At 45.5% G+C, this 13,403-nt stretch overlaps 1 protein-coding gene across 3 annotated transcripts in view; it reads right to left on the bottom strand.

The window, feature by feature from the left end:
- Nucleotides 1-13,403, bottom strand: part of LOC117185767 (heterogeneous nuclear ribonucleoprotein K) — a 19,308-nt gene extending 5,905 nt beyond the window's left edge. For 2 of the 3 annotated variants that reach the window (XM_017292762.2, XM_017292760.2), the window contains exons 1-6: nucleotides 13,192-13,403; nucleotides 5,611-5,717; nucleotides 5,452-5,508; nucleotides 3,611-3,654; nucleotides 2,610-2,682; nucleotides 2,440-2,535 (exon numbers count right to left, since the gene is read on the bottom strand). In XM_017292762.2, the coding sequence (XP_017148251.1) occupies nucleotides 2,440-2,535; nucleotides 2,610-2,682; nucleotides 3,611-3,654; nucleotides 5,452-5,508; nucleotides 5,611-5,706 (366 nt within the window). In that variant the 5' untranslated portion in view covers nucleotides 5,707-5,717; nucleotides 13,192-13,403. Of the gene's footprint in view, nucleotides 1-2,439; nucleotides 2,536-2,609; nucleotides 2,683-3,610; nucleotides 3,655-5,451; nucleotides 5,509-5,610; nucleotides 5,718-13,191 lie in introns of those variants that run through there. The other variant, XM_017292763.1, reaches the window with a different exon arrangement.

Genomic DNA, 13,403 nt, shown 5'->3' with positions numbered 1-13,403 from the left:
CCAGGCCCAAAGGCACGTTCAATCCTCGAATGCATTTTAGGGCATTTCTGGATTTACAGACAGACGCACAAAGGATGACGGCTGCAGGATCAGTCGTAGTTGAAGCAGCTGTCGCTCATTATTACTGCCGCTGCAGTGGCAGATGCCATCTTCCCCCGCTCCTTGCCGGCTGCCTCCTTGGCACAGGACAACATTTTAATGGGGGGGCACACGGCACACGGCACACAGGCATGAAACCTGACGACTGAGCTCTCTAGGCACGCAGTAGCTGCTATCGACGCACTATAGGGGAACACATGTCCGGATAATGCGACAGATCTGGCGCTCTGCAAGTTCGGGGGAAATGTGTATTAAAAATAGTCTGGAATAGACTCTGCCAAGGACGTATTAGATGCCAGAAGTAAGCAATTACTTTAACCTCAGGCTCGGTACTCCCTTGGCAAAGGGAGACCCGAACGTAAACCGGCTTTGCAGCGGCCAAAGACAGAAAGTCAGAGCGGGAAATGGCAGAAGACAGAAGACTAAGGGAGAATGGGGGGAGGCCGAATGGCTGACTGAATGGAAACAGCTGCTGGCCAGGCCAGGCCTTGCTGTTGTTGCTCTTGCTGCTGCTGCTGCTGCTGCTCCTGCCGTTGTTCTTGCCGCAACAATGAAGATGGAAACGAGGACGACTTCCTTTTCAGCACAGACTAAAGAAAAGGTACAAATGTATAAACGACAAACACATGCTTTGAGGCAGACACAGTTGAAGATGCTGATGCTGCCCCACGGATGCTGATGCTGATGCTGTTGCTGTTGCTGCTGCTGCTGGAGGCTGATCATCATCATCTGCTGTGGCCATCAAAGCAGTAGCTCAACAGACGACGACAGCTGCAAGGATGCTACACGAATAAGAAACCCATAATAAAGGGAAGGAGTACGAGTCTCAGGAGGAAGCTCCTTTCTGCCTGCTGCCGTGGACTTGTTGACCTCCATAGAAGTAGTGCAGCAGCAGCAGCAGCAGCAGCAGCAGAGAAATCTGAATATGCATGAGGAGCATTTGGGGCGGCTTCAGGGGGAGAATAAGTGTGCGATATTATATTCAAAGCTGGCGGAAGGGGGAAACAAAGCAAAGCAAAGCAGTAAAGCGGAGCAGAGCAGAGCCAGAAAAGCGCGCAGGACATTCCAATTAAAATGCAGACCCACTTGTCGCTAATTAATGAGCACCCAGCCAGCTCCACCTCCAGCTGCTGATTCAGCTACTACGCCTGGAAGGACATGCGTTCCACTTAACTGCACCTCGTATCCTAATTGAACGCAGCAGCACCTCTGCTCTGATAGGGGAGACATTTCTGATTATTTTGAACTTGCGAATTGCGCAATTGAAAAGCGTTTGACGTGCTGCCTCCTACCTCCTACCTCCTGCCACATGCCGACCCAACCTCACGTGTCAGCCGTTTTGAATGCACTAGACGAAGCTCGAGCTTCAGCTTCAATAAAGCGGCAGTGACAAGTGTGTTATGCAAGAGTTGTAGCAGCAGACGTCAGCAACAGATTCCTCCTCCGCTGCATGAGCATTCACACAGACTCTTGTCCTCGTATTGCTATCCATTCGATCGATTCCCTAACAACATCGATGGAGATGCATTCTCCTGTCGCAAACAGAGACCTGCACGCGGAGCAGCAGGCAGCAGCCAGCAGGCGACAGGCAGCAGGAATTTTGTCCTCGTACAAAGTTTTCGATTTAGCCAAGCGCAAAGTTATGTTGACGGGTTTCAACTTCACGTGGCACTCTCGCAGCCGCCGTCGCCGTCGCCGTCGCCGTCGCCGTCGCCGCCTCCCTCCGCTGCTAGGAACGTCAAAAACATGTCAAATATTCCCACGTATCACATAGCCTGAATGACACACCTCCTCATCCTCATCCCCCACCTCGTCCTCAGGCACAGCATAATAGTTATAAGCCCAATTATGTTAGACTTCATGCGAGCGTCATGGTTGGCCAGCGATGTCCCTTGACCGCAGGACACTCGGCATGGGTATGGCGATGGGGGATAACAGGCAAACAAAGGACACGCACCGCGGACAGACATCTGCGGGGACTCAAAAAGCGGAATAGCGGAAATACTTTTCAACTAAATATGTTATCAGCAAAAACATTCAAAACGTTATACAAAAATGTGCGCCACATCACGAACACGAAATGTATTTGGTTTTGCCGAGCATCGGTCTTAGTCTCGAGGACGACTAGCATTTATTTTGTTTTTGCATTCTCGGGCATTTTCTTTTACCAAAGAATACATTTCGAAGCAATGGGAAGAACAGGGAGCAAGACCATTCCCATTTACAAAGCAGCTACTCCGCCTCCCATTGCCACCGATCTGTGTCTACTCTGTTTTGAGGGGACCCCAGCTACACCGCGACAGTACGGAATGGGAATGGAAATTGTTTGCATTTACTCACATCGCGTATCTCCTTGATCTTCTGTCCACCTTTGCCTATAACGCAGCCGGCCAAGCTCTGATGGATCAATAGGCGCACATCAAAGTCCTCATCGCGCTGGATGCGAGGAAAAAAATCGAGTTATCGTTTGTGAGAATCATATCACGTTACAATTGCGCCGCGCCACTTACCTCTTCAAAGTATTTCAGCATTTCGGTGATTATCTCCAGAGTGGCCTCGATATCCGCCGAGATTTGGATGGTCCTGTGTTCGGTGTTGAGCGAGCGGTTAGGCGTGCATAGAGATTTTTAGAGGATGTTAAGTGGATAGAAAAACAAGAAAGAGAGAGAGAGAGAGAGAGAGAGAGAGAGAGAGAAAAGTGAGGGGAAAAACACATATTAGAATTGCAGATAAACTAGAAATTAATTCAGGTCTAAAAATGGCCTTCTTTAATGTTGGGAGAACTAGAGAACAAACTTTGCCAGATAGAGAATCGGTGATAAAATAGATAGAGAACAAGAGGGAGAGAGATGGAGATTCCCTCCCAAGTGCCATTCCATGTCATATCATATATCACAAAGTACGAGTAATACCACCACAAGGACACGCAAGACTCTTGCTGGGGGACTTGGGATGTCGGCAAATGGATGATCCCAGGATCCCAGGATCCCAGGATCTCAGGATCTCAGGCCTTTCGATTCTCGGTTCCTTCAGAGTTTAAGCTCAGGCCGTGCATTTGGGAATGGATTGGGTTAAACATGGCACATGGTACGGGGTGCATTGTGGATTAGTATGCGATTAGGATTAGGTTTTTAGCAAGAGCGAGATCAAGTTAGATTCGGGCTAAGAAGGCGACCTTCTGGGCATCACAAACTACAAAACTGGATACTGGATATACAGGATACTGTGCGCCTGGCATACGTAAAGGCATGGGAGGATACAACACACAATATTTGGATAAATACATGACAAAGACAAAGACAAAGATATATGTAGATCTATGCAATATGTATGGGCTAAGGCTAAGGCTAGGGCTGACAAGAGCTCAAACTCGATTGGGTTTCGGTTTCGGGTTCGGGTTCGGTTTCAGCTCTGTTCTCGTCAATTCAATTTCAATATGGCTTGTACAGGAGAGATGCAGATTATATAGTATCTAATTATTGGTAAGGTTAAAGATTTGTATGTGGTTTACCGTTCGGGGCCTTGGGAATCGTCGACAGACACAGCTGCTTTATACTGTTTGTGCCACACAGACGCGCACACATACACATATATATATCGAAGACACGGGCGGATGGGCGGTCGGGCGTTATGTCAGGCAGGCGGGCGGGCGGGCGGTCGGGCAGACAGGCAGACAGGCGGTCGGTCGATGGGCGGGCGGGCAGACGGTCGGTCGGTCGATGGGCGGGCGGGCAGACAGGCGGTCATTCGGTCGATGGACGTAATATACATACATATATGTATATATTTTTTTACATTTGGTTGATTGATACGCCGTTTGTTCACGCCATAGAGACATATAGACCAGGTACATCGCAAGGAGAAGGGACAGGGCCCAAGCATCCACACAGATACAAACGTACCGTACATATATGGGAATATGGGTTCATAGACATATGCATATACATCATTTATACATGGATGTTCAGATATCAGATTATATCGATTCGGCATTTGGTAATTGGTATTTGGTATTGGTATTTGGTATCATCGGGCCAGTTCAGATTCAGATTCAGATACAGATTTAGATTCGGGATTCAGATTCAGATCGATCGGTTACCCAGTATCCGGGTGGGACATAGACCAGAGACCAGAGACCATGGAGACCAGCGGTGCAGAGTGACGGTGCGGGCGGGCGGATCGGGCGATTGTTTTTGGTCGGATCGGTTGAAGATTTTGTTGGGCGTGCGAACCGACGAATTATTATATTTTTTTTATATATATAATTTTTTTTTCAAACAATTTGTTACATATATGGGGTGTACGCAAGAAGAGAGAGAGAGAGAGAGAGAAGAGAGAGAGAGAGAAAATTGTTCATTTAGTTAAAAGGTTAATTAGCGTGTAAATCTATCGTTTTTATTGTTTGTTGTTGTAGATGTTTCTTTTTTTTATTGTTGTTGTTGTTGTAGGTCTTGTTCCTATTTAAGTTATAGTTCACCAAAATAAAAAGGGGGGGATATTTCTCCAAGTTTCATTTAAAAATAAAAAAAAGCGCCTGTAGTATATTACATTTCGGATTCAGATGTTCCTGGGATTACACACATTTCTTATCTATTGCTTGGAACATCCTTTTTGAGAAACGAAACGATAAATAAGAAGAAACCAGAGACAATATAGACGGTAGAGACGATAGAGAGAGAGAGAGATAGGAGAGAGAGTTAAGCTGAGTGGCAGACACCCGTTAGTAAGTGAGAAGCGTGTTTAATCTTATTTCGATTCCTCGCTGCTGCAGAGAGAGAGAGAGAGAGAGAGACTGGCAGGATCCGCTTACAGAGACAGAAAGAGAGATAGAGAGGGAAAGAGTGGTGGTGGTGGTGGTGGTGGTGGTGGTGGTGGTGGTAGGGGTATGGAAGGGCAGACCAGACCGGCACAGAAGACAAGATTTGGTTCGGTTTTGGTTTGGTTCTTGGTTCGCCTCGCTTCGGTTCGGATTGGATTTGGATTGGAGCTCTCGTTTCTGAAGTTCCGAGCGGGGGTTGGGGTTTTGGGGGTGGTAGAGACAGGATGCGAGATAGAGAGACAGTGACAGAGAGTTCGCAGGAGAGAGAGAGAGACACACACGATGACAGAGACAGAGAGACAGACGCTTTTGGGATGGAATCTCGATTGGGTTTCGATTTGCTTTCAACTTTCTAATTTTTGTGGTGCAAAAAAAATTATAAATGTACTTTTAAATAATACTAGACGCTTCAATTGTGATTGTTATGCAGATTTTTGTTCTTTTTTTTCTTTTCTTTTCTTTGATTTTCCTTTGATTTTTGGTTTTTTTGAGTGATTGTCGTGGGTTGGTGGGTGGGTGATTTCATATAGTACCTGAGTCCTCATCTTCTGGATGTGCTGTCCTCCCTTGCCAATCACAGCGCCAGCGATCTGTCAAATAGAAGGAAACATAAAGATCGAGAACGAGGGCGAGAGAGGAGTTTGAATAGCAAAGGCTCTCCAAGGATCCAAGCACTCTCCAAGCATACTTACACTGCTTGGAATTAATATGCGCACGGTGTCCTCATTGCGGCGGTTGCGCTTCTGGTCCTGTGGTCCGTCTCCTGCATCGTTCATTTCACGCTTCATTCTTATTCTCTCTGCAAAACGTACAAAATCCGAAAATGGAATTTGATTATATATTTTTAATGGTTTGCAGCTCAGATACTGTGCTGATCTCTGGTCGCTCGGAATCGAACTGACAGACAGTGCTGAGCGGATCGTAGCGGATCGGCAGCGACAAATAAATCGATGTGGGCCGATCAGAGTCACAGATGGCCTCAGGCGTCAGGCGTCAGGTGAGTGTGTGTGCAATTAAATAACAATTCAATTCAAGCTCTGCTTGGATCCGACGATTCGAGAGCCACAGCTGCAGCTGCAGCTCCACATGACCGAGATTCATTCGTGAGCCGACGCTGGGTTGCATCTACGCCCTATGCCACAAGCCACGGGCCCTCCTTCCCCCCTCCTCTTCCACGAACACACAAATGGCGGAAATGCCAGACAGCCAACGCTCAAACAGAACTCTATTTATACAATACTCATACGGCTGCCACTGCCACGTTCTGCTTGCATAATTGAGAGCAAACGTGTGGAATATACAATTATACAATATTTAACGAGAAATTATTCATTTACATAGAAAAACGCCAAGAGGCTGAGACTTTGATCCAACTATTTGTCGGGGGCTTTGTCGGTGGACTCTCGCCTGCCCACACAAAATTTTTTTTAGCACTTTAGGCCTTTGTATACCCTTATAGCAGCGGAATTTCAGTCTATTCTATTTCAAATTTATTAGATAGGTAAATATATTTGCCATTTCATCTATAATTCTGTCTAGCCGTCAATCTGTACAGCTCTAGCATCTAAACCTCTTCCTATCCACCTTTATCTACTACATTTATCTGTATTACAGAATTGTAAAATAAACCTGCTGCAAGGGTATTTGAAATGTCGCTCTCTAAATGCTCAGCTCTCTCTTTTCTGCTGGTATTGTTTTTTTTTTTTATGGAGTTTCCACATGTCAAAACATCAATTGTCCAAGCTGCTGCTGCTGCTGCTGTTAAGTTGTCAAAAATCTGTCGGATATTGCTATAACAATGGCCAAAGCGGCGGTTGAGGCAATGGAAGATTAAACGAATTTGTCGAGTGCCCCCCGAGTGACTCAGCTTGAAATTGAAATTGGGAATTGTTGAGCGAGACTGTACTACGAAACTACTGCAGAGCTGTTAGATGTGTGGGAAGAGCTTAGGGAAAGGACTGCCGCCACCACCTTCCATTCGGGACCGCTTTTATCTAACAGCGAACAATATATTAGAATATTGTTGGAAAAACTAAAAAAAACTGAGAAAACGAAGAGCTCGTCTCGTGGCGGGGGCAATCTCTTATGCTTATAGAATGATCTTGTAGTCCTTCACAGAATTACCTTCTTTTCTTTTTGCTTTTCAAAAAAAATATCACAATGAATCACTTGAATATTTTTATGCTTTTATTCGGGTACATCGCACAGACTTCCCCTCACATTCCACTGACTTTTCAAACTTTTCCACTCGACAGTTACATAATACTAAGACTCGTCTATCGTCCAGACGATACCAAAGGATAGCAGAGGAGCAAAGAGCACCGCTTGTGAGTCCTGTAGAAAAACTAATGAATAGTAGACACCAGAACGGGTGCTATTTATACGAAAAATCCTTCGATATGGCATCCTGGGGGCTGGCCAATCGGCAGCTATTGGGGATCGGATATATGACAGCGGAAATCGCCGACCAATAGAATTCGTACAAATGTACCAAGTGACAATACCTCAAATAGGGTAAGTGCCCGCCTATGGCGTACCGGATGCTAGGCAACCGGGATAATTGTACTGGACTGACCATAACACAAATCGTTCTATAGGGGAATACAGAATACCGAATATATAGAATAGACTATTCCTTCCCTATGTACGAAACGTATCGAAGAATGTATGGGACTCGTGTACATACAGCGATATTTGTGGGGGAGGAAGTGCATTTCGGTTTGGAACACATATGTGGAGCAGAGTATAGATTCTTTATATAAGAACACATAGTAGCATGTATGTATTACATACAGGATGGATGATATGCTGAATTTCCCCACGATATTCATTTAACATTTACTTAATTTAAAAACTTATTCATGGAGAGTTGCAGAGAGATAAAAAATACCACAATTTCTCTTTCTCTAAACCCTAGAGAGTGGGTAAGTAAGAGCAGATTATCTGTGGTATTAGGGACCCGGTCACTTCTGGACAGTCTTCTTTGGGAAAATTTTTGTTTGTGTCGTGGTAGGTCACCCTGTACAAGAACTCCCATTGCTCTACCTACGCTCAAAACTTTGTACATTATATATTACATATATAGAAATTGCCTATATGCATGTGTGCATGTACATGGGACTGCGTAATGAATTTACAGTTTGGCATTAGACTAATAACCGGAGGAGTGGCCGAGGGGGAGGAATAAATAGTGGATAGTGGACTCCTTTTTGGAGAAGCAGAAGGTAAAGAACTGCAGCCTTCGTGCAGTTTTCTTTGAATTTTAGATGAAACTTCAGCTGATGTTTTCCCATTATGCATATTTTAGATGGCAGGCACCAGGAGGAGTAGTTGTCGTCGTCGTCGTCGTCGGAGCAGTGGCAGGCAGGTCGGTCCTAACCGTTTTTCTAAGATATCAAAGCGTTTAACTATTGATAGAGCCCAATACATGTCCCTGCAACCCTCGGTGCTGGGTTCCTTGGCTAAATGCCTGTGAAATGCAACAAATTGCGCTCACCTGGACAAATATCATTAGAGGGTCTGTGTTCTATCTACGAGTAGAATATGGATGTGGATGGATGAGGCGGTCATTAGACTGCAAGCTGCACTGAGCGAAAAAGCGAATTCAACTATTGTTTCTAAGAGCGAAGATTGTCGAGAAGATTGGCTGTACTTTCCAGCACCTTGGTGGGCCCCTGCGGTGCTGCACTGATTGCATTCTGCGGTCGGTGCGAGGACAGTTCTCGTTTCGCAGGAGCATACGATACGGGTCCTTATTCCCAGTGTACTGTAAATGCATTATTCAAGTAATTGCTGCAAAATCGACGAACAGTAGTTCGTCAAAGGGAAAGAACCCAGAGCCCATCCATGCCATGTGCCACCCATAAGACCATCCTCGGCAGACGCAAGCCCCATCCCCGCAAGCAGCCTAATGAAACTCTGAGAGTTTGAACAGCCGTTCCCAGGAGCTCAGAGATCTAATTATAGGGACAATTTCAATGGCCTCAGGACGAGACCGATACCGGGGCCCAAGCCCAGGCCCAGGCACCGTCGCAGGCACAGGTCAAAAGGGCATTAGAAACTTTGTGTCTGCAAGTGCGGAAGTGGCCAGAAGATTGCTTCCCCTTTGCAAGCACCCTAGATGCCCCGCACTGATTGCATTTAGCGGTCAGTGTGGGAAATGCTCTCTTAGCGAACGTAAACACAGCTTCCCAGGAGCAGGTCCCCAGGAGCAGGCACAAGAGAGTAGGAGAGTGAAGCGAGGCCTTGGAATTCCTGAAAGTGACACAAATGACAGGTAAGCAATTATGTGAAAATCATTTGATTGCTGTCCACATCCTGTTCAAATAGCCTTTGACAGCGCACACGCCGCCGTCCCACCACCCACCACTCACCACCCACCATCCAACGGTTCGTACTGCCCCTCCCCCACCCAACAAAAAACAACAACAAATGCAATAACGACAATAATTTAAGCTGTTCGTCCACCGGGCGAACGCGCTTGAAACTTTTTTTTTTTTATACAATACTCGTGTACATGCCCCCCGGGCCCTCCACACACACACACACACACGTGCAAACATACAGGTGACCACAAAACAAAAGAAAAACAAGAACAAAATAAATGAAGAGAGAAGGAGAGGAGAGGGAGAGAGCGAAAGGGGATCACATGTCCAGCGAGACGTGGCGAACCACATCAAAACGCGGTTCGGGGCTGCCCACCAAAGAGCAAAAGGAGTCGGGTCACACACACACACACACACACTTACATACACACGCACCCATGTCCCCGACGCTCTTTTGCTTTTCCTTCTGTGCCTGCTCTTTTCCAAGCATTAGAGATGAGCACGTGACTCGCGTGTATTATCGTGATAAATGTTGTGACCACCATTCCCTTCCTTAAGGCAAAGCTTACCCGGCTTACAGATGCAGCTATAGAATGCTGGTAAGATCAAATGTACTTACTTACATCTGTATATTGGACACTAAGATACTGGAAGATACTGTGTCCGATTATTGTCTGTATACTATAATTTTGAATATTCAGCCTGGCTCATAAATATTTTTTTTGAAATCGGAATAGAATGTCATATATTACTAATCCTGGTGTTTTGTGGGAATCAGTGAAGCCATCCCTGGCATGGAGGGCAATCTCCCTTTCTATCCGTGGTCGCGTGTTGTATCACGTTGTCAGCTCTGGTATTTTTTTTTTACGTATGTGTATCCATGGCTATCCCTTTTCTGTCCACCTCCGCCGAAACCCCGACACATTTCATTTTTTTTTTTTTTTGCCAGCGTAATTGGGCGGTGGGTATATGCGTTCCAACTCTATAATTTAGCGGAAAAACAGCTAATGGACGCCATGGCCAACAACAACACAATATAACCCACCCCCACCCAGAATGTGGAGCAAAGAAGCAGGGCAAAAGCGGAAATGCATACAATTGACAATTCTCATCGTCCGCGCTAGAAAAATAGATAGCCGCCCCCTTTCAGCCCTGTATCTGTATGTGTATGTGAATGTTCATGTGCTGTCCACTTCAAGGCTTTTATGGACATGTCAGCGTGCTTAGCGAGCCAAGTCGGGAGCCAGCACCAGCGCCAGCCATCGACATCGCGTGTGTCTCTTTAGACGGGGGTGTGGGAGGATAGTAGTTGGAGGTGGGGTCCCTGCTGGTCCCTGCGCTAATAACTAATGTGCTTATGGCGTGTGCCGTCTTCCTATCCCGCTCTAACCTGTCCTGTCCTGTCCTGTCCCAACTTTCACGGAGAGCTACAGTAAAACTTGTCTTTGGCTGCCAGCTCTCCTTGTCTCCGCCCCAAAATTTGTTGAATTATTAAAAGACTTCGATTGAGAGGTACTTTGCTTCCTCCTCCTCCTCCTACTCACGCAATCCTTCCTCCATTTCGTTCCTTGTACCTTACCCTTACCTTTATCAACTATCAACTGCATCTTGAGCCATTCATCTTCAGCTAATTAATTGGAAATCCAAGAATCATTGTGCAGCAGAAATAGAAATACCACACCAGTCAAGGCTTCAAAATCAATAAAACTCGTTCGTTGACGGGGGTAAGGGGTGATGGGAAACGTGTTTCAAGTATTATTTTACGATTTGCATACAAAAAAAAAAAACAAAAAACATTTGCGTTGTTTCGTTTTTTCATTCGTCATTCGAGAAGACAAAAGCTATCAAAAATATTCATTGTGTGGAACATGTTTTGCGATTGTCATTGCGAATGGGAATTGGCCTGAAGAGGCCCCCAAGAAGTAGGGAAAGAGAAGAGAAGAGCGATTACAATCGAAGTTGACTAAAATGTTCGTATTTCTTTCGTTATGTACCCCCATATTGTGCATACATAAACCCAATAGATACTTATTAGATATATTTAAATGCGGGCAAAGGGAACCGACATTTGAACTATCTGGAATGGGAATGGAACTGGAACGATAGTCATATGGGAAATCATCAAAGCCGCCAACATCCGACAACGAATTGCGGTACAATGACAGCATCCCAGCTCCGTATTATTTGTTATTTATTTCATTTTCCCATGCTCAGCTGAGTGCATTGGAAACAAGGCGAGCATAATACATTTTACATGAAATATGGGAGCTCCGCTCCTCCACCAGAGATGGGCGTGAGTTGAGCACGGGCAGGCATAGAGAAAAATTACCAGTCCAGAGGCCACAATGGATTGAGTGGAGTTTGCTATATAAATTGACAGAATAGATATAGTAACCCAATCGATGACATATATAAGAGAGAAGATTTATTAAACGTATGGCTTCCAAGTGCATTTTTTTCTGTTCGTGCAGAGGCTTACACGAGCACGCACGAGGGGGAGAAGATCACATCTCTAGGTCCTATTTACGAATATACAAGAGAGCACACAACACACAAAGAGGAAACCAACAACAGCAAAAACAAGGAGAGAGAAAACGATTGCGAAAGCATATGAGTGTGTGTGTGTGCGTCTGTGTGTTCTAAAATATAGGCCGATGATACACCCCTCTGAAGATAAATTTATGGGCATTTTTGCAAAAGAACAAACATAAGCATAGAGCGGATACCTACTTGTCATGTTTTTTATTCAACGATGACAAACACTCAAAAGCTCGCTCAATAAGCTGCAAAAAACATAATGGAATTCAGTATTTACTAGAGAATTCAGTTCAATGTCAATGAACGCGCGCAAATAGCTGGGAAATATCTACGCGATTGCTTCATACGAAAAAAAAGAATGCCGACACTACATGCCATCCTCGTCATACGCGCACGGGAGCAAACACACCAAACAAGGCAAATAAAAGCGAATTTTTTCGCCTGAACTGGAAACGAAGTTGAAGCAAAAGAACAAGAACAAAAGCAAAAGTCGAGAAAGGGAGGGAGGCTGTGACTAAAGTTAATAGTGCCAGTGGGTGAAGAGTTTTGAAGGGGGGATGGGGGTAATAATGAGGTGTGCCCAGGTTGCACTCACAAGATGGGTTTGTTTCGCTCATTAACACACGGCACGCCAATATGTATGGGAGCACACACAGATAACTCCCTCTCTCTCTCTCTCTCTCTGTTCGACTCGTCGATAGATGCTGGAGCAACAACAACAGCCGTAACTATGAATAAAATATAGGTTAGGCCTCTTCCTAATATGTAAGTGGCCGAACGTTGAACTCGACTTGTTGTCGGCTCCAGCGAAGCGTGGGAGATGTTTCGGAGCAATAATATCAGCGGGGAACGAGGGACAAGCAAACGAAACTATTTTGTTTTGATTTTATCTCTGCCGCAAAAAGAAAGACAAATAAATTATAATGAAATTATATGCGCCGGCATGTGCGGTTGAGCGGGCGCTCCTCCCCCCGCACCATGTGGGTAAAAGCGCGTGGAGAAAAATAAAACAAAACAAGAGACTGAAGCGGATGAGACAACACAACAGCAACAACAACGGCGGCGGCGTCGGCGTCGGCGACGGCTCTGTACCTGGGGCCAAACGAATGCCGGCCTGAGAGCGCAAGGGAGAGGACAAGAATGCGAGTGTCTGGGTGTGCTCGGGTGGTTGTAAATGTAAACGGGAAGCCAAAAGAACGATCTGGGCTGCGTACGGGAGGGGGGGGGTCTAAAGACACTGGCGGCGAAAAGTGAAAAAAAAATCGGCATTCACTGTGTGTATTGGCAAAACTTTTCACAGAAAATGTATCCGGGAAAACACAACACTGCACACACACATTCACCCCGTTTATTTGGCCCGTAAATTCGCTTTTTTCCCGTTTTCCAGCGCGTCCCCAGGCATACACTTACCTAGCTGGGATGGTTTGTCGTAGCTGCTTTTGCGTTGCTACAACAATTCAAATGTTGCTCCGGTTAGCAATGCACACAAATGTATTTAACCACGATCTGGTTTATTCAGCACTGGCTGAAAATATTATTATTCAATTGTACAGAAAAACACACGAGAATCGTAGGAAAAATGCACAAAGTTAGCGATGAATTGCAAAATGGCGGATTATCGG

This window comes from Drosophila miranda, chromosome 3 (genome assembly GCF_003369915.1).
Source record: "Drosophila miranda strain MSH22 chromosome 3, D.miranda_PacBio2.1, whole genome shotgun sequence".
Taxonomy (NCBI): domain Eukaryota; kingdom Metazoa; phylum Arthropoda; class Insecta; order Diptera; family Drosophilidae; genus Drosophila; species Drosophila miranda.
The sequence above is the reverse complement of the archived record's forward strand: the minus strand, read 5'-3'. Positions and strand labels throughout refer to the sequence as shown.